The 22,008-nt window shown below is 39.0% G+C and overlaps 1 protein-coding gene across 1 annotated transcript in view; it reads left to right on the top strand.

Annotated features, from left to right (window-relative positions):
- The first annotated feature begins 329 nt into the window (after positions 1-329).
- The window catches only part of COL17A1 (collagen type XVII alpha 1 chain), a 37,396-nt gene continuing 15,717 nt past the window's right edge, over positions 330-22,008 (top strand). Inside the window, exons 1-23 of the mRNA XM_073546498.1 lie at positions 330-485; positions 8,911-8,976; positions 9,342-9,392; positions 10,321-10,422; positions 10,942-11,088; positions 11,200-11,247; positions 11,387-11,422; positions 12,156-12,203; positions 12,996-13,139; positions 13,226-13,381; positions 13,471-13,542; positions 13,957-14,058; positions 14,150-14,227; positions 15,215-15,373; positions 16,052-16,132; positions 16,227-16,265; positions 16,785-16,964; positions 17,771-17,962; positions 18,820-18,861; positions 19,616-19,642; positions 20,666-20,692; positions 21,163-21,225; positions 21,362-21,466. Of these exons, the coding sequence (XP_073402599.1) occupies positions 8,922-8,976; positions 9,342-9,392; positions 10,321-10,422; positions 10,942-11,088; positions 11,200-11,247; positions 11,387-11,422; positions 12,156-12,203; positions 12,996-13,139; positions 13,226-13,381; positions 13,471-13,542; positions 13,957-14,058; positions 14,150-14,227; positions 15,215-15,373; positions 16,052-16,132; positions 16,227-16,265; positions 16,785-16,964; positions 17,771-17,962; positions 18,820-18,861; positions 19,616-19,642; positions 20,666-20,692; positions 21,163-21,225; positions 21,362-21,466 (1,954 nt within the window). The 5' untranslated portion in view covers positions 330-485; positions 8,911-8,921. The remainder of the gene's footprint in view (positions 486-8,910; positions 8,977-9,341; positions 9,393-10,320; positions 10,423-10,941; positions 11,089-11,199; positions 11,248-11,386; positions 11,423-12,155; positions 12,204-12,995; positions 13,140-13,225; positions 13,382-13,470; positions 13,543-13,956; positions 14,059-14,149; positions 14,228-15,214; positions 15,374-16,051; positions 16,133-16,226; positions 16,266-16,784; positions 16,965-17,770; positions 17,963-18,819; positions 18,862-19,615; positions 19,643-20,665; positions 20,693-21,162; positions 21,226-21,361; positions 21,467-22,008) is intronic.

The following is a 22,008-nucleotide window of genomic DNA, read 5'->3' as shown; positions in this document are numbered from 1 at the left end:
TGGTTTACTATGAACGCGTGGAATCCAATTATTACGCTTGACGATCCTGAAGCGGAAAGATCTCATTTTCCAAGTATAATATTTCTTTTCTTCTTCGTGCTCCATTTACTGAGCCTTGAATCACAGGCAGGTGTTGCTTCGCTCAGAGTTTACATCCCGAAGGCAAAGATTTTTTTTTTCTCTCTCCTCTCTTACAGATTATTGGGCTGAGTCGAAGGGTGGGACCCAAAAAAAAAAACCCTTAAACCATGCCACACCTTTGTCAGGACTTGCCTGGAAATGAAGGGACCTGGGAGAAGGGGATACATAATAAGAGAAAAAGTGAACATTCTTGAAGCATCAGTCAGCCCCAACACACCTCAGAGGACGGGTAACCGAGTGTAGGAGGGCAATCACTTATAAAAAGGAAAATTTGGGGGAAGGCAGACATTAATTTGGCCTCTGCTGTTTCCGAAGGATCTTCTTCTATCATCTTAACACACAAGGTATGTGTCCTGGATGCTACAGATTGGACTTATATTGGGATTTTATATGCATTAGATATCAGCAATCTTAGAGGCCACATACCTTCATGTCCATTGCATAGGACAAACTGGAAGTCAATGGCTCAGATCATTGGATATGATACCGCAGGCCTGGAGACTGCTGAAGTCTTATTGTGGTGCCCTAAGTGCACTTGATCCACTTTTACCTATTTGTATTCCTGTCTGTATTCTTGCCTATTTACCAAGGTGATGTTATCAATGGGACTGAGTGAGCGACTCCGGACTTCAGAACCGCTGCGATTTGTTATGGCGGACAGATAATTGCTAGGTTGTTCTTGTTTCATGACTTGCTTACGGACTTATATGATCATAATGTATATCGGTGCAATGTATGTACGAAAAATGTATTAGATGTTCATAAATGGTTGGTAGCACTGGAGAGGCTGGTGCATCCAGATGTATATCCATGGGGAGTGAAAAAAAGGACATAAACATGTACGAATTGCACGCCTTATGCCAGAGCATAGTTTGGAGAGGGTATGCTGGAGCATAATTTAGAAAAGGTATGTTGGAGCATGGTTTGTACAGAGTATGCTGAAGCATCATTAGGAAAGGACAAGCAGGAGCATAGTTTGGCGAGGGCATGCTAGCTCATAGTTTGGAGAAGAAAGGATGATATAGTATAATTTGGAGAGGGTATACTGGATCATAGTTTGTAGAGGATAGGACAATGGAGCATAGTTTGGAGCGGGTATGCTGGAGCACAGTTTGGAGCGGGTAGAACACTGAAGTATAGTTTGAGAGAGTATGCTAAGGCATAGTTTGGAGAGGGTATGCTGGGCATAAATTGGAGAAGGTAGGACTATGTAGGATAGTTTGAGAAGGTATGCTGGAGCATAGTTTGTAGATGGTAGGATGATGGTGAATAGTTTGAATAGGTAGGTTGGAGTATAGTTTGGAGAGGGTAGGTGGATGCATCATGTGCCCCATTTATTGGGTGCTGAGGAGGGGACTTGCCACTGTGCTTTAGCCAGGGTATTTAGATATAGATTTAGATATAGGAATTGGTCAATGAACTGGTCCGAAATGTCAATCAATTAGAAGCGTACCGTTCCCCCCCAAGCAAGAAGTCGGGAGGCAGGAAAGTAGGCAAACTGAATATAACCCTTTAAGAAAATGCTATTAAACACTTCATTTATGCTTTGGTCCTCCCCAACAATCTTAGCTTATTGCCTTACGGAAAGGAATCCCCTCACTCGAACGGGTCAGAAGAAACAAGAGTAATCACTAAATCACGTTTTATTCATAACTTTATTAAAAAGTTCCCCCTTCAAATCATCATCTAAAAATAAATCAAGGTTTGCTAAAGATTCTCGAGACGTTCTGGGTAATTGAAAGATTTCTTTCTCAGAACTATTTACTTAGATGAAGAAATTCCTCATAAAGCCACGTAGTGTTCAGCCAGAGACAAGTATTTTCTAGCTTTCTCAACTTTGTGATTTGTGAGACGTGCTAAAGGTTTGAGTTGTTATGTCACTCATCAAAAACCACATTCTACATGAGGATACAGTGAGTCTTCTGTATCATCCCAGCCACAGATTATGTTTGGAGATATGAACACAAAATGACGATGTCTAGAGGGATGTAGCCGGGATGTGTCCCGTCCCGGGAACACAGGTTCCGATACCTCCAATGTCTAATGCCTAATTCAGGGACATCTGAATTCTAGGTGAAACACCCAAGCTGTAACATCCACAGATCTACTGAACTATGGGATCCAGAATTATTATTATTATCAGTGGCCTTGAGCTCAATCTCGACCCATGGCGACTTAACGGATGAACGCTCTGTAGCGAGATCGATCTTGTGCAAGTCTAGATAGGTCCACCAGGGCCTTATACACCGTTAACTTGATTGTATGAAGCCATCTGGATCCAGACTATTAAATTCGTTCATTAAACCCATCAGAATGAGACCCTTTACTGGAAAAATTGAAAATAATATTCCAATGCCACATTATAAATATATTAGGAATACTTACTATAATAATATCCAGTAGAGTAGTAGCAACAGTGACGATGTATTGTTTTTATCTTTCCTCTTGACTCAACAAATCCTAAGATTAGAAGTCCAAAATGACCAGCTGCAGAACAAAAACTATGATTTTACGATACTCTGTCGGGAGATGTTAATACTATTTGGGCCTGTATATCCACCTAGTGGTTGTAATGTGGATTGCAGCTTGTCAGTGGTGTTTCTAGCAAAAAAAAATAAAATCATTTTGTCCCATTGATTAATCAATAGGTTAACCATATCAAATAATAGCCATTGGGGTAAAAAACACAGATACGTTGTATTCTTGTAGAATTTCCTTATATGTGACATTGTAAGAACTTACCGTAATATTGAAGGAGTCATATTGGATTTTGTAGTGTGCTACATACAGCCCGGACAGGTCTCAGAGCGTAGGGTAAGAGCTCTTTTATTTTACTGTCTGGCTCTAAGTTTTTAGGAAACCACAAAAACCAAAAACATGAAAATGAGTTTATAGGCTGACGACATGTCAGACTCTTCAGTACAAGGATCATTCTTGAGGATTTCGTACGTATGCTACTTCTATTCTTATAGATGTCGTACTTTTAGTTTAAAGAGAATCAGTCAATCGTCACAATTATTTTTGTACATTTTTGCCCCTGATGTAGATGCCGCTGTCCTCCTGTATCCAGCATTGTTTTTCTTTTGTTCCTGTGCCTCTCCGTTCCAGAGATACAACCCCTTATTCATTGCATGTCGATCTATTCTTGATAGCAAGGGGGTGTGATCAGGGATTTTTTTTTTTGAAGGGTTAAGGACTACACCCCATTGGCTAACAAACTAGTTTTACATACATGGAAGAGTGGGACAAGTTTCAAAAAATGGAGAGGCTCAGGAACGGAAAAAAAAACAATGCCTGATTCAGGAGAATTGTGGCATTTATACCAGATAAAGCAATAAAATATTATTGGCAAGTGAGGGGTCCTCTTTAATTCTATCATAGACTTTTTGTTAGAAAATGTAATAAAATCAGCTATGAGGATATAAGACACTAGCTACATTGTGATAGATAGAATAGAATAACAGCGCCTCCACAATTACAGGCCGTTAAAGGTATTGCAATCTGCCTCTCTGTGATGGGGAACTATGAGTGTGCCACCTTCTACCAGTCTATTGCACATTCAGCACACTATGACCGGACTTAATAGGTTCGTATGTAAAAAGTAATAATTAAATTTGCTGATTTTCCCCCTTTATGGTAATCGATTTGAGTACGCCACATGAGTCCTGCAATCTTCATTACTCCTTTAAGTAGGTCATCCAATCCCACTACATTCCAGTAAACCAGTGAGCGCTTGCTCAGACATTATATGCATGAGCTGGTTCGATTACGTAAAAAAAAAAATTAAGATGCACAAAATAAAAACAAGATATATTCCTGATGCTTAAATATTGCTTCAGGGAAGGGCGAGTAGGAATGTAGCGAGAATTAGATTGTGGCTCACGGAATGCTGGTATATTGAGTAGTACATTATACTATAGGGAGCATTGAGTAGTACGTTATACTATAGGGAGCATTATGGAAATGACTGTACAGTGACAACAGTAATGATGGACAATCCCCCATATTCAGTTATGGACCCTTGTTATTTGTAATACTATCATTTATTGGGCAATGATCCAAAAATGGTCATCATCATTTCCATATAAAAAATTGCTCTCATCATCGAACATTACTTTCGGGGTTTTTATTAACTAAATAGATCCAAATGATGTGCTAATTCAATATCTTTATCTGATAAACAGCTCCAAACGCCTCGAATAGCCTTCAAAGAAGACAAGTGGCCAGGTCAAACATTTTTTTCTTATTTTATTTCGCTCCTCCCCTGAGGATCTCGTTTAGTTATCTTTAATCCAGCAGATGATTTCAGATATATGAGCCTTTTTTTAATTTAGCGAGCCCAATATGTTTATTATGGTCATTTCTCACAGGTTAATTATGCACAGCTGCCTAAAGACACGCCCCTGAGGACCCAGCTTCAAAACCACTTTAGGAAACCAAAAATTCCAAAGAATGAGCATTTCCACTGGAAAACTCATTATTTTGGACTTCCTGAAAAAAACTCTGTTGGCAAATAGTCTTATACTCCCATAATATCAGCTGAAAGCTACTGGAATTGTACTTATTGATTACTATAAAGAGGAATTGGAGTTTGCTCTGTGCCTGAAAACCTGAGTGACGCCTCTTGTAGAAATAATAATCAAGCGCAGGATGTTAGATCTAAAGAGGTATTCTCATCTCCAAGATTGTATCCCAATAGGTAGTAGGTGTAATAATAATAATAATATTAGCAAATACCTCCAAGTAGAAATGTTGTATAGTTGTTCTGATAAGTTATGTTGCTTATCCCATGTGCAGGGCAATGCAGTAGATCAGGTATGCATAAGAAGATACTAGCATTTATAAATGACACATGGTAATTGAAGGGGGGGTAATACAAATTTTTACATTGTAAGTCAGGAGCTTCTAGTTAAGCCTCTGACAAAGTTTGACCACATTTCCTTTTTCACAACTGTATAAATTGTCCCCATCAGGTACAGTGCATGTTGGAAATTACAGTATCAAAAATATTATCTACAAAATATTATCTATGAAAGATCAAATAAAGTGGAGAGAGTTTACAAGTTTTGATTATGCCAGTTTCCCTGTATATATGTAGCAAACCGTATTCACCCCAGATGAAGCAGCTGTGAAATGCGCGTCGGGGTGATTACTGCTGTAATAATGTTTCAAGCAGCTATGGAATTTTTGCTTTACTAAGGTCATTCTCACTGGTTCACGGTGACTTGTGCTTCTCAATCCTTTATTGTGCCTTATATCTTGTGATATTATTGTCTGTCTTCCATTTTTTATTCCTTTGGCCTGTATTTATATAATTTTTGGCCTCTCTGACTCACCTAGCATTTTTCTCATATGTCCATTTATATTGACTTTGCTTTATATACGTTCATATAGAAATATATATATTTAAATGATATTCAATAAAGTTTACATATTTTATCGTTACTCCCTATATCCTGCACATTTTTTGTACGGGTTCTTCATGTCATTTTTGCCCATTAGGATTAATTTATTTCTGGCTTTGGGCCATTGCTTTCCGGTCTTCATTTTGTAACATATTTATTGTTTTATTTTTTTTTTTTTGAATCTCATGGAAACAGTGTCAGACTGAGCAACATTGGCCCCACCAGAGGACTTGATTCTAAGGGCCCTACTATACAATAAGGCCAGGGCTAATTTTTCTCAGATCAGGGCTAATTGTTGCCAAGCACTGTGTCTTACAGTATAGCCATAAGATAAACAATGTTAGGATTTGTCTCTGCTTCGATTGGTTATCTCGTAATCACTGAGATACTGTTTATATCCAGATGGTGGCGCTGGGTTCTCTGTGACTCAAGTGCCGCATAATGGTTGTGAAATCTGCTGCTGTGGATATCCCTGAAGAAGAAACCGGGGCCCACCGGAGGATTTTCTGGTTCTCTGGTTGGCCAGTCCAACCCTACGTGGAAATAAAAGATATAACTTCTTGTTTGTTATTGTTATATTATGTTGTTTTTTTTCGGTGTTCCATAAGATCACGGTCATCTTTTGAGCTTCGTGGAATATGCCTGAGCTAAGACAATCGATAGACGCAACATGTCCCATGTGTTAGTCAAGAACCTTTTTAGCACTTCTGCATCTTCATGTAATGTGAAACGCGCGTCGGGGTGATAACTGCTATAATAATGTTTCAAGCAGCTATGGAATTTTGACTTTATTAAAGTCATTCTCACTGGTTTTAGTTTGCTGGTGATTTGATTGACACGTGATAATTTTTTCACTTCTTTACTAATTTTCTCTTATTAAATATGAAAGGAGCACAAGACTTAAAGGGATCATGTCCATTCTTCTGCTTTATTACCATTACGTAGCAGTACCCCTGGCAAATCCAAGACAATATTCTACTGTACTTCCCATAAAGTAGGGCTTTGCTTTGTCACATATATCTTCTTCGAAAAACCACATTCCCCTCCCGAATAATATCACGTTTCAGTCTTTCTTTGCTCTGAGCTATGCTTTATATGGATTTAGACGACTATAGTCTGCACAGAATTACTAGGGGTGTTGCACAGTAATATTATACTCATGTGTTTGCATGTATACCGCCTGCAGGAAGAGTATATTGTGCAGATTAGAATGATCACGCAACGTGGCCAGGGACGCTTTCTGCATTTTAATGTCTTCACTCCTAAAATATGTAAGCCTGATAAATCTGGGGTGCATAGTTTAGCGCGTACGCAGGAGGCTCAGCTGTCAGGACTTGTCTTCACACAAGGAGATTGTAAGAGACCAAATATAACAGAGAACACAAGTTTTGATACATAAAGTCCCAAAATTTGAATTTTGATTGGAAAAAATTGCCAACAGTTTTAATACATAAGACCAAATATTTCACAATGAGGCCATGCTGGGTCAGGTACTACATTGTCAAATGCAATTTTCAGGAAGGGGGTTAATGTAGAATGGCATGGTGCCAATAACAATTGGTTTGGGGAAGACCTTGTGTCACCCAGTTACATTCCGCATGTGTCTTGTTGTGAAAGCAGTGTGGAGACTTTAGGGCAATTTTCTCTGCCGAGCTCACAATTTGAAAGCGTTTTCCAAAAAAGTTTTCTGAAATTTAGCATGGGTGACAAGGTGGCTCAGTGGCTAAAACTGTTGCTTTGCTGTTCAGGGGTCATGGGTTTGAATCTCACCAATGGCAACATCTGCTGGGGTTTGTATAGTGGTTTGTCCTATGGCAGAGGTGGGGGGAGGCTTCTGCTGCATTCAGTTGTCTTACAGCCACCACAGGACAGTGACAAGAAGGAGGAGGCTATGGCTGACCTCCGGAGACAGAGGATTTAGTGACCTACTTCTCAGTTTAAACTGTTTTTGTCATTTTGAGGCTTTGCGCATTTATTTTCCTATTGTGTGTTGTCTCATAGTTTTTTAGCTTGAAGGTAGACTTAAGTCCATTGAGTTCAACCTATAACCTAATATGTTGTTGTAGAGGAAGATAAAAACCCCATGGGGCAGAGACTAATAACTCCAAATAAGAAAAATTCTTTCCCGACTCCACATACGGCAATAAGACTAGTTCCCTGGATCAGCGCCACATCGCAGAATCTGGTACCCATAACTTGTAATATTACATTTTCAAGAAAATCCATCCAGATCTCTCTTGAATTTTAGTACTGAATCCAGCTTTACCTCATCATGTGACAGAGAGTTACATAATCTCACTGCTCGTACAGTAAAGAATCCATTAATCTCACTACTCGTACAATAAAGAATCCATTGATCTCACTGCTTGTACAGTAAAGAATCCATTAATCTCACTGCTCGTACAGTAAAGAATCCATTAATCTCACTGCTCGTACAATAAAGAATCCATTAATCTCACTGCTCGTACAGTAAAGAATCCATTAATCTCACTGCTCGTACAGTAAATAATCCATTAATCTCACTGCTCGTACAGTAAATAATCCATTAATCTCACTGCTCGTACAGTAAAGAATCCATTAATCTCACTGCTCGTACAGTAAAGAATCCATTAATCTCACTGCTCGTACAATAAAGAATCCATTAATCTTACTGCTCTTATAGTAAAGAATCTATTAATCTCACTGCTCATACAGTGAAGAATCCATTAATCTCACTGCTTGTACAGTAAAAAATCTATTAATCTCACTTCTCGTACAGTAAAGAATCCATTAATCTCACTGTTCGTACAGTAAAGAATCCATTAATCTCACTGCTCGTACAATAAAGAATCCATTAATCTCACTGCTCTTATAGTAAAGAATCTATTAATCTCACTGCCTGTACAGTAAAGAATCCATAATCTCACTGCTCTTACAGTAAAGAATCCATAGTCTCACTATTTTATTTTGCTCGTATATAACATTAATATGACATTTGATGACATTTCCTTCCTAGGAACATGAGAGATTGATTAATCTGTGATATCTTTAACTCTGCAGCCAAATCAATTACAATATCTCCAAAAGTCTTGGAGGTCTTTATCAAGTTTTGACAAAATTAGAAGTCATAACATTAATTCTAGAAACTCCAGAGTTAATGATTTATGAATAAAAGTGCATCCAAGATTAATAGAAATCATAAATATTACTGCGACTTTTATCAGTGGAGGGAACTGTCAGCCATTGTCAGTTGAATACAAGAAGCAATAGTCTCCCCCTGGTGGTGAAGTAATATATAACATGATAATATATGGGACATTTCTGATTTTGCGAGTTATTAATTTGCTTCACTTGCTAAAAATCATGTTTTTTTTCCTCCTTTCAGGTGACTATGGAATGGACGGACTAGGGAGAAAAAGTTATCGAGACGGCGGAGAAGTCACAGGAAGAAGTATGTTTTATTGTCTGCGTATGTGCTGAATTTTAAGAACCTAATATGGTGATTTACGCTCATAAATAAATTGAAATTCTTTAGTATAAATATTGAAGTTTTTTTTTTAATTCTTAATTATTGTAACACTAGCCATAGATAGCTTCATAGGTTGTATATCATATTGCAGCGTATTCGCATATGGCAACTACACTGCAATACCAGAATCAGCCCAAAAAGAAGAGAGACACTACTTCAAAAAAAAAAAAAATTCTAATCCTGGCCAACTGCTAGAGTAGAAACTGACCCACTACAGTCTCACCTAGTATATCTAACATTAAGATTCTTAGAAAATAGTGGCATTTAATGGTTCTCTTGTTTTCCAGCCTATACGGAAACAGTAACATCTTCATCAAGACTTGCATCATTACCACCAAGTAAGTTATCACTTGTAGATTTTTATAAAATATTTACTGTTCAAGAAAAGTTTTTAGCAGTTTTTTTTTTTAAATGAAGATTCAAGGGGAGTCAATACAACACCTGCGTTATCAGGGCGCATGACAAATGTGGGATCTCTGCCTGGGACCCCCATTATAAGCCAAAGCAGAGAACCACTCCAGAGCTGGAAGACTCAACATGACCATATAATATTCCAGGGCAAATGTGTGTCCAATCACAGTACCTTGGTTTTGTACCAATATGTTTTGTATTCTATAAGAAATAGAAATGTTACACAACTTTCTTCTACAGTGTATAAATTATATTTAGCCTCTTTCTCTACAACCTGACTGTTATGATAGTATACCAACTCACTTGGGAAAATAGGTAACACACTAAAAACTGCAACTGACCCTGCCTGTTCCTCTACAGACTAGAGATCCTGACCCCACAGTCCATAGTGGTTCGTGCATGAGCAAAGATAGGCCGAACCACAGACTAGACGATAGCAACTCAGACCTATGCTGCCTGAAAGGCCGTCGAGTGCTTCACATTCCTCCTAAGTAACTGGGGGCAGAGCAGAGTGCATATTACCTACAGAAGGGAAAGTGTGCTGAAATAGGTAGAGATCCCAGAGTGAGTAACGGAAACAACAAAATACAAAACTAAGGATTAAGTACGTACTGTTAGAGATAAACCCTAGTTGGTCTTTCACTGGACTTCTTCAGCAATTGTCTAGTATTTAAGAATTAATTGCAGAAAATACAAATTTCCTAATGACAAGCTCAACTTGAAACAGGAAACAAAAACATGAATGAAATACTCCCATTATTTTATGTTATAAAATGATGACAAATATCATTATTTATTATAACTATTATATATATTTTTGAGGGGATTTTGATCTATATATTCCTTGTTATATAGAGGGAGCGAACTCTAGTGGTTCGAAACTTTCATACCAGGCAGGAGGGAGTGGTATGGAAAAGAAGACCCTGGTACAAAGCAGCAGTAGTTACGTCACATCAGGTAAGTAGTGGATCCCAGTATTTGTCATGTTATCATAAAGGGTGCAGACGGCCCAAATAATTAACGGTCAAAGTCGTTCATGCAGTGAATGGTTTCCTCTAGGTGACCTCTACATTTCCTCGATATGTCTCCCACCCATGCTAGACAGGATGGCATTCTTGGCCTACGTTGTGGCCATTTTTGATGGGATAGAAAATCCCTACAATCCCTACAATTGAAATGAAGCTTAGAAAAAAGTAGTTTATAAGAAAATTTTTGTTCTTACAGCTATTCGGTTGGCACTTACATGTTTATTTCATTAATTATATGGAATCCAATATGCCCAGTTCTGACTCTCTCCAAACTCTTTAGAGGATAGTCACTAGAGATGACTTATTAACCATTCTATCATAGTATAAAATTACAATAATGTTTCCTTATTATATTCTTTGATATGTAAAAAATTCTAAAAAAAAAAAACAAACTACAGGTCATTGAAAGCCATAAAAAAACATAACTGTGTATATTCATCTCTTTTAGGCACAGGCGGCAGCTCTAGAGTAAATCTTAGCACTTCTGGAGGATCAAGATTCGCACAGTCCCCCAGTTCTACCCTATCAGTATCACCAAACTCCACCTTTGATAGGAAGGTCTACAGTTCCAGCTCTCGCCAGGCGGGTTATGAAGGTAGGCACCGCCCACGAGGAGCCCCGCACGATCCTGTGTTGTCAGACACATCTGCATGAACCAAGTCCTCTGTAATAATTGCAATTAATATATCCCCGTCCTGTATTCTAGGAAGTTCTAGTGGGAATTCATCACCAGAATACACTAGAAAAGAAATGGGTATGTATTGGAATGCTCCGTAAAGCAGACCTGTATCCAATAAGGGATCAGAGCATTTATTTCATTTATACGTAAAAGAATAGTTTTATTATTGGGATTCATTAGTTTTATTCAATAACTTTTTGTGTCTTTTTTGCAGCATCCTCTTCTACCAGAGGTCGTACTCAGAGCAGAGGTGAGATCATTATATGTTGATAGTTGCACTTGGTATTAGGGGTGGGCAAATATTAAATTAGGAAAGCCTAGGTAGCCAAATTCGATTTTCTGGACCAAGTCACGTTAAAAAATTTCTCAATTTTCAATTGACCGAACAGAAATAAACTCTGTACAGTTTTTCAGTTTGGAATCCAAGACTGAAAAATTGACGGCTTAGCAGATCCATGGCTGTCCTACGCAGCCGCTATGCTGTGACTGCAAACTGCTGATTGGATAAGAGAGGTCCTACAGATAGGCCAATAATTTTTAAGACTTTTGAAACGACTTTATGTCATATATAGCTCTAAAGTCTTTGTCCGTGCTTAAAAGATAAATCAGAACTTTGAGTGGAGCTCCTCACAACATGCAGCAGGCGTCCATCATGGGTGTCCTTCTCTTAGTCCCACAGCATGGAGATCCCCTACTGTAAATTCCCCATTCATTTCCCAGGACCTCTTATAGGCAGAGCCCTGCTGTGCCCATAGGTAAATCTAGTCCTGGCTAAACTATACTTTACTACATTAGTCTATTCTATACTTTTTAGACTATATTAAATATCAGTGGTCTCCAACCAACGTTTCTTCATGCTACGAACATATCACATTTATTCTCTTATCTCTTCTTCTCAAGTCAACTCGCAATTGATTTACTGTCCAATTCTGAGATGAGAAAATATCTCTTCTATATCTTTTCTATTGCTTGCTATTTTACAGAGACCGAAATCCGCACTCGCCTCCAAAGTGCCTCACCCTCCACCCGATGTAAGTGATGCTCTAATTGTGTCAGAATTTGTCTATTCCTGTACATGAGCCTTATAACATATGTCCGTAAGTTATGTAGCTAGGGGAAGTTGATGTAGCATGTGTGGAGGGGGCAGTAACAAGCCACTCGGCTTCCAGAGTATTTAGATACATGGCTAGGGCAGTTAATGGAATATGCGCCATAGTAGAAGGAATGCCTGGCTGTGACTCCATATTGCATTGTTAAAATCATTTAATACCGTTTGCCCCTTTATTTTATATACTACTGTCATGTTTGTTAAATTATTGCGAAAATTAATATATCAAACCTTAATATCCAAAAACTAGTAACTTTTCTGCAGGTATCATACAGAAACTTTTCTCCAAGCATCATGAAGAAAAAATTCTTTACACGTCATGCACAATCTTTTCTTTACACATCATAGAGAAACTTTTCTTTAAGCATCACGCATACATTTTTCTTTCAAAACTTTTCTCTAGGCATCATGCAGAAACTTTTCTCTAGGCATCAGGCATCATGCAGAAACTTTCTCTAGGCATCAGGCATCATGCAGAAACTTTTTTTTCATGCATTATACAAAAAGTTTTCTTTAAGCGTCACGAGTACATTTTTATTTAAGCATCATGTATTTGTCAGATCCTTATGCACATATAATATATGGAGGCACATGTAGTCCCTGTATCTCCCTCCCTGTATATTCGGAGGTTGCCTGTTGTACATGAGCCACATTGTGCTAACGCCAACATAAACAATCTAATAGCTAATTAAATATATGTGATTTTTCTTTACAGGGACAGAACTTGATGATGTGAAAAAACTTCTTAAAGGGGGCCGCTCCACCAGTGTGAGCCCCACCAGATCCCCAAATAATACACTTCCCATTCCCAAAAAAGCAACAGTGGAGACGAAGATTGTAACTGAAAGCTCCCAGTCAGGTGAGTGTCGTCCATTGAACTTCTCTGTATAACATCAGATCACCTACATATTGCCATTGACAATAATCACTGGCATTTTGATACAGCTTCAGGAGCTTATGACACAACCATAATGGAATCCGCTCTCCCATCCTTCATGTGGACCTCCACACTTCCTGCTGGATCCTCCATGACTGGCTACAACAACATGGCCAATATGGGGTATGGGTCATCAATGATGAACGCCCATTCTTCAGGATCAGGTAAATTCCAAGTGGATAATATCTTATCCGTTTATCTCGGTTGCGTTATTTTATCCTTATCTCAATTGATTTATTTTCTTCTTCTTTAGTATTTGGAGTCCCAAACAATCTGGCCCCCACTTCTCCTTCCCTACATTCAGGACTAAATACCTCCTCTGCTGGTAAATACAATATCATTTCACACATTTCTCAAGTCTTTTAATTTTTTTGTGCTTTTTCAGCATATAGGAATAATACCATTATTACCTTAACCCCCCAATATATAATGTATATAATGTATTTACAAACTTTTAATATTTAGTTGTCCAAATATTCCGAAAGTTTGCAAACAATTTTTAGTAATTTTTTGCTTAGCCAATCGAGGTATACTGTAACTTCTAAAATGTTCTATTTTTTTCACATAAATTTAAGTTAATATCACAAATTGTTATTCTGGCTAACACAGTACCACGCCGTATTTCCTACGCAACATATTTATATATATATGGGTTGTCTAATTTAGCTATTGTATTTACTTTTTCCTTTTCATCTAGAGTTTGCCTAAATCTAACCTATGTTCTTTGCTTTTTTTACAGTATTCGGAATGCAAAACAATTTGGCCCCATTGCCCTCCCAAATTACAGCAGCAGCTCCAGCACCTGTTGTTCATAGCTCGGCCGCAGCCTTACACTCTGCGGGTCAGTATGTGGACCAAGAGGATGTATCGCCTTAATCTCAATACAATGATTGACCGATCAAATAAATTAATATAATTGTTTTGTCTTCTAGGTTATGGCGTACAGAAAAATGTCACACAGAACACCCAGAGCGCAGGTGGTGTAGGCGGCGGAGTCACCTCAACAACTGGTGAGAACCTATTATATGAGGCTTTGAGGGGATTCCTAAATGTAAAGTTAGCGGCTAGCAAAAATGAAGCTGATACAGTAGACAGAGCTTCTCATACAGAAGTAGATAGTTCCGGAAGTAATCAGTAAAGTCCCGATTATGGAGGTGAATGTCTGGTGGTTATGGAGGTGGATATCTAATGGTTATGGTTATGTGGACATCTACTGGTAATGGAGGTGGTCATCTGGTTGTTATGGAGGTGGATATGTGGTGGTTATAGATGTTGACATGTGGTTATGGAGGTGGACATGTGGTGGTTATAGAGCTCGACACATGGTGGTTATGGAGGTGGACATGTGGTAGTTACGGAGCTGGACACTTGGTGGTTATGGAGGTGGACATGTGGTGGTTATGGAGGTGGACATCTGTTGATTATAGAGGTGGACATCTAGCGGTTATGGAGGTACACATCTGGTAGTTATATTGAGGTGGACATCTGGTGGTTATGGAGGTGGACATCTAGTGGTTATGGAGGGGCACATCTGAAAGTTATATAGAGATGGACATTTGATGGTTATGGCAGTGGACATGTGACTATGGGGGTGAATGCTGATGGTTATCCAAGTGGACATCTGTTGGCTATGCAGATGGATATGTTATGGAGGTGGACATCTGGTGATTATGGAAATTGATATCTAGAGGTTATGGAGGTGGACATCTAATGGTAATGAAGGTTGATATTTGATGGTTATAAAGGTGGACATCTGGTGATGACGAAAATGGATATTTGTTGATGATGAAGGTGGACATCTGATGGTTATAAAGGTGAACATCTAGTGGTTATGGAGGTGGATATCTGATAGTTATGGCAGTGGACATGTGGTTATGGGGGTAACTTCTGATTACTTCCATACTGAGCTGTCTTTCCAATGACTTGAATGTAAAAAAAAAAAAAACAGAATAAACATATTTTAAACATCTGTATGTAAATTATTATTTTTTTCTTAGTTACAACCACTAAATCCCAAGGTGATGACATCCTCAGCAAGGATTACAAGTTCCTTCTGCTGGAGAAAGAAAAGGCCCCAAGTAAAAAGGAGGGAGACATGCTGATCATGTCTAAGGACAGTGGCAAAGTTTTCACAGCGTCCTCTGGAGGAAGCTTAGGTACGTCTATAGGAAAAATCACCATTGTTTCGGTTGTCTCGGATAGGTCTATCATATGAAGATCCAGCCTTCTTCAAAAAGCAATCCCAGAACTTGATGAATACCATAGGACACCTTTACCTTTCCCTTTTATCAAATTGTCTGACTTAAAAAAGTTGCAAATTTTCTTTTTAGGGCTTTTACGACATCTTACTAAGATGTCTTTGACAGAAAAAAAATTGTTAGCCACATGCAGTATTTAAGACCAAAAGACAAATATTGGCTGGAACAGCCAATGACAACTTTGTTTCCTGGGAAATATTAGGGGAAGACAGATTGGGCATTTTTTCATAATGGAATTTTGTGGATTTGATGAGATTGTTCCAGAAAAGTCTTGACAATTTTCACAAATTTAAGACTTTTGTCAACTCTAGGAACACTGGCAGCGCGATTGGCCACTAAAAGACTAGATTTTTGACCTACTCGTTAACATATCCACAAAGACGACAGTAATAGACTGGCCTAGCCACAGCATGGAAATAATTATTGCAACTCGAGAATAAAAAGTCATCAAAATACTTAGAATCTTTGTCTTCATGGCTGGTTAATTCATGTTGAATGGGTCAGCCTAAATGCTCATGAATGTTCGGAAACCACTGACATGGGAATGTCTGTTAGTTTATGGTTTACTCCTCCCAGGTTCATACGGTGAAGAAGTTCTAAAGAAAGAAAAACAAGCAACAACCAGTATAGAAACCTCGTACAAATCAGAAGCCAATGGTAAGAAATACCATCATGGTGATCATCTTCCATGGCACGTCATGTATAAAACACAACATAATATTCTGTTTTTTTTTCTTTCTTTCTGTCTTAGGTGGTCTCAGAGTAACAAAAGATAAAGCCACATATGCAGGTAAGATCGGATAAAAATGGGGGGAAAAAATAAAAAAGTCAATAAAAAAATACTTTGAAATAGAATTTATTAATATCCATATCCAAGCCATGGAAGCTAAAGAGCTATTGTTTGAATATGGATTCTGTGTTAGGCAGGGTTCCCATAGCGGTTGGCCTGACGGTCAGTGGTTTCATCGGGGCTTAGGTTCGAACCCTTACAACATGGCATTCGGGCGCATGCGCCGACAGGACCATTGACTGTAATGATGCAGGTGGGGTCACAGTGTACTCTGTCGTGCATCATTTTCGGCCATATTCGCCTACTGGAGGCGAGCAGCAGGCATAGCTGATAGCATTTAGAAAAATCTCATGCGTTTCGTGGATGCAGTGATACACAGTGGATGTTCCAATTGGAAACATCTAGGTAATCCGCAGCGTGTTGTCCCTGCGGGAGCACCCGCACTGGTTGTTTGTGGGCTTTTTTCTTGGACATGGAGGGGTATATATGTATATATATAATGTCCCTTTTACTCCATAGAAATACATCGAGCTGATGGCCTGAAGGCTGGAGCTGATCCTTACGTAGAGCGAAAAGACAGTGGAACCGACGCCGTCTGTGGACCATGTGGTTCTTGCTGTAAATGGTGGATGTGGGCACTTGGTCTGATCTTGGGTCTACTATTCCTTCTGGGATTGCTCTTCGGACTCATCTCTTTGTGTAAGTGTTCATCACCAACATAATGTGTTGTTTGCTGTAATATTTATATTTTCAGTTTTGTTCATTTTCTTTTCTTTTCTGTTTTTTTTTTTTTTTTTTACAATTGACATTTACGGCGGCGCATATGACATACTCCACGTCAATCCTAACATACATGAAATGACATAGACTTGTTGTACGATTTGTGAAATAGATCTATTAGACCTGAGAAGGCTGGTGGATTTACTTTGAAAATATGTGCCAAAATATATCTGTGTAATCTACTATGAAAATTGAATTCTATCTCCAACCTCTTAGCCTGATATACAACTCCTAAGTGTCCCTCCTCCCTGCTGCCGCCGACATCTTCCACTGCACAGTACAAGCTGCAGTGTTCAGTCATTTAGGCTCATGAGTTTCGTCTCTCTTTAGATAGATTTGTTTAAATTATGCAGCTTTTGGTACATGAATTTTCAAAGCAAATACACCAGAATCATCAAGTCTAAAATATCTATGTAACAATCTATGACGTTTTCATTGTGAAATCTGGTAACAGAGCCATATTTAAAAGTCAGGGTCACGTATGGCTGTGTAATTACATATGCTTAGCTCAACTAGTCAATTAATTTCTAATTAACCTGAAATTACATTTATTCTGCAAAGGCTGAATGATGCATGACGCATTCATGCAGTGGTTGATGGGGGCGAATACCAATCAATGGGTGCTGACAAAGTCTGCAAACCCCCTATTGACATGGGGGATGGGATATTTTACACAGGTTAATACATTGCGAAATGAAAATTTATAAAACTGCTTTGTCATATAGGGCAGGACGTGAAGAATTTGAAGGAACGTGTGGACAATCTACATGGCCAGGCAACAATGGGCCGCTTGGAAGCAGGCCCTATAATACCCTCCAGTTCCAATATGAATTTGGCCAGCTCCTTAGATTCTTTAGGCGGTGACCAGAGGGAGGCCATGTGGCTATACATCAGGGACAGGATGGCAACAGACAGAGGTAAGTTTACTTTGCTAATTCTGATCAATAGTTGGAGCGATCAAGTAGAGATAAGACAAGGTCAGATGTATTTTATTCAGATTTTTTAAAAATGTGGGTTCGCAGTTTTTTTTCTTGCAACCCGTTAAGATGAACTTTTCATCTCCATAACATATGGATGCATGGATGATGGCATCAGGACTTTCTGATGTAGGTTGTTAGGAGTATGTTTGTGTCACACAGCACCTAAAATGGCTCCTATACCACAACATTTGGCATAAAGCATTTTCCACATTTTTACCTTAGTGGTGATATCTACTCATCAGGAAACCTATCAAACAATAATGAACATTATTTAAAAAGAAAACCATCTAAGCTCCCAGAGAACACAAAGGTGTAATGTGGATTTAAATGTAAGGAAGAACTGTTCAAAATCTTTGTGATCAGTTAAACCTGATATTACTAATATTTGGATTACATTTTTTTATTTATTTTGGATTTGAGAAGTTTGGGGGGAGATATGTTAATGCTATAAGGTCTTTGGAGAGAGGGGGACTATTCCAGGGTGATCTTATCAGCTGAGATTACGGCAAAAGGGCTTACTGACGCACATTGTTAGGCGTATGCTGGTGTCAAGCAGCACCTTTAAAGGTTAATTTAACAGAATGTTGAAAGCCTTTTTTCATATTTTTCCCTTACTGATAATTTATTCACCAGGGAACCACCAACACTATTTTTATTAAAACTTAGCTAAACTCCCAAAGAACACAAAGGTGTAATCTAAATTTAGACGTAAGGTAGGACTGTTCAAAATCTTTGTGATCACTTAAACTGACATTATATGAATATTGTACTGATTTTGAATTTACTTTTCACAGGAGGAACATTTGTTGGTCAGAAAGGTGAACCCGGAGCAAAAGGTAAAATTATTTTTTAATGGTCTAATTATTTGGAGAGTAGAGATATTAGCACGTCCATAATTAAAATTAATAGGGCAGGATTATGGCACAAGTACAGTTGTTTTGTTTGCTGCATGCCGGTGTACAATAAAACCACTAGGTGGCGCTTTAATAACACACGATCACAAATGATCATTTATATAGCCCTTAATGTTCCAATGCCACAGTTAATATAGGCAATTTGCTGACATAAAAGGCTATCAGTTTTTAGTTCTTATAGCAAAAGAAGTGAGCCGGAGCATAAGTTGCCTTACGTGCGTTGCATAAGAGCGCGTTCACACTGTGGCCATTTCACAGACAAGACCCAAGGAAAAAAAATAAAATGAGTATACACCCTATACTAAATAAATAAGTAAATAGTAATAGTCCATGTAAAAAACATAGGGGACTTAGTCAATGATATTTTGATCAAAAAAGGCGGAAAAGCCATCCCACCGCAACAAGGTGACCCCATCGGGATAGTCCTATCCCTTCTCTAGTATTAAAAACTTACCTTGTGCCAATGTGTTTTAGTTTCTGTATAGAAAATGTAGTCTTTGTAAAGTCAATAGTATTTCAGTTTATATATGGAGTATATGGTAGAGCATTGCTCTGTTGTTCCTCTATACTTACTGCAGACTAGACTACCCCTTTAAGAAGAGATATTGTTATCTTTGCAGCCATATAATAATTCTTCTGCTTATCTCTAACTCTTTTATGATGTTTTTATTTCCAGGTGACCCAGGAATACAAGGAGAAAAAGGTTGGCTATCGGTTTTATTTATTCTCTATTGTGTATATGTCACTATAGTGTGCTGCTGCTGGTTAGATTAGAAATAGCTGCTATCAGGGGTGTATCCCTTCCGCTATAGGGCAGAGCTTGTGGGATATTATCTGGAGCCCTAAGCCCCTTGCTCAGTCCTCATTAATGTCCAAAGACCCCATAGCCTCTCACATAGCCAAATCAAATGTCACACTTTGCACTGATGACTGGCAATACACCCGAAACACAGTGTCTGCACATTGAGATTCTGATTTGGGGTTGATAATTACTTGTAGGATCGTTGCTTCCAACAGGTGGAGCTATACAGTTCAAGTCTTTTTCCCTTTCTGAAGAGGCAGTTTGAACATTAAAGGTCCCTTATCCATTAGATGAAATTTGGCTGAACCCATTGATTTCGGCAGGATCAGCCATTTGATACCTGACTCTCCCATTACGGATGATGTATTGGGAAATAAGGCTCGGGCCAGTGGATTTTCCATGGCTGATTCTTTTTTTTTCAGGGACAGTAAGCCGCTGCCAGTGGAATCTGACAGCAGCTTTTTCCTCTGTCCCTATTGAAAATACAGGATCACTTGGCCTAGACAGAAAAGGCCCCTGTGCAAGAACAATATATGGGTCCTTTGTAGCCCAAGAGCTCCTAAAAATGCAAAATGGCACCTGATTTGGAGGTAGAAATGAGGCCCCTCACCTCTGCACCAATGATATATCCGCTCCTGACTTGGCCGAACGTTCATGGGAATGAGGAAGTCAGGAAGAGATAGCTGCCTGCTGAGCGAACATTCATCAGACAGTTATCTCATGGGGATGGTCGGCGTTTGGGAAGGATAAGTAGTTTACGTAGCCAAACCAATAGTATCCTACTCAGAAGTTGTAAAGAATCCCATGACCTTTAATATCTAGGGGGTCCAGATCACTTTTAGTTTCCCCTATGCTTGAAATTTCAAATATTGCATGTTACTTTTTACATTCATTAATATATTTTTTTTTATTCTACTCAAACAGGTGACAGAGGATACCAAGGTCCTCAAGGTGAGAAACAAGTCCTGAGAAAAATCTGCCAATCAGCGATGTGGGCGGGGTTATAAACAGCTCAGCATTCTGAGCACTGCTACCTCTGCAGCAGAGAAAACTGTGATTTTAACAAAATGACAGCATGCAGAACAGCAAGTGATACATCGCTGCAATCAGGGTCTCAGCCCCCGCATCATGTGGTCCTCAGATTCCCTTTAAAGCCGAGGGTTCCATTTTCTATAAAATCGGCTTTGATGCAAATGACAGGTATCCACGTAGGTGTCAAATGCAGGTCATTTTGGAAGCTTTAGGTATGGTCAACCGAAACAAAATGTTGACTTTGGAGCTGCAGGTTGAAGATCGTGACTGTTCCTCGAACACAAGATTTAAAATATTTTTTAGTTGATAAAATTGTCGTTCTTTGCTACTTTTTCTGCCCCCGTCAATCAGACCATATATGCGATTTTTTTCCCCGTCTTTTCCTATAGGAGCTCCAGGTCTTATTGGTCATCCAGGAGCAGATGGGCCAAAAGGACAGAAAGGCAACACAGGTAAGAAATATGGATTTGTGAAACTATATCGCAGTATAAATAACAACCAGCCAATTATGGGACAGTCCGAGGGATTTTTATTGTCCTGACACACGGTAGGATTCTGAAATTGATGTACCGTAATATTGTTTTATAGGTGACGCTGGTTTGGAAGGTCCAGTTGGACAAAGAGGAAGGGACGGCTCTGCTGGACCTCGTGGTGAACCTGGTCCTCCTGGAACGGGAGAAAAGGGAGACAGAGGTAAAATACTATGTACATGTACTTGAGGATTAATATAAGGGGAGTACTGTAGTGGAGAGCGTGTATAGGACGTGATGGCATCCAGCGGGTATTTCTATGTAGCCGCACACTCCGGTCCTGAGTGCCGGGTATTGATGCGAGAGACTCGCGCGAGTTTTTCGCATCACACTCGCAAGTGTGACCCCGGCCTTACATGTAGCGCTCACTGGGAAAAAAGTGCAAATTTAGGTTTTCTCAAGAAGAACAAAACTGTCTCTCTAGCGCCACCTATAGGTAGATATCTTGTAAAGTTGACACCTGGTTCACTAAAAGTGACTAGTGGTATTGGACAAAGCAGCGGTTCTGGAGTTCTTGCCCTTTGCTCAGGGTGTGGGTTGGCTGGGAACGATGTAGCTCTATGGGGGTCACTGGTTCTACTTGTAGGGTTCAACCTGCGTTAGGGGCCTTACATGCTACGTTCCCTGGGAAAAAGGCATATCTAAAGAAACTTTACAGCTCTGCTACGTCTGTCATTTCTAAGGCTTTCATCAATCTTTCAAATT

This window comes from Dendrobates tinctorius, unplaced genomic scaffold, assembly GCF_039654945.1.
Source record: "Dendrobates tinctorius isolate UK_male_01 unplaced genomic scaffold, ASM3965494v1 ptg000147l, whole genome shotgun sequence".
NCBI lineage: Eukaryota > Metazoa > Chordata > Amphibia > Anura > Dendrobatidae > Dendrobates > Dendrobates tinctorius.
Note: the sequence above shows the minus strand (reverse complement) of the source record. Positions and strands in the feature narration are given on the sequence as shown.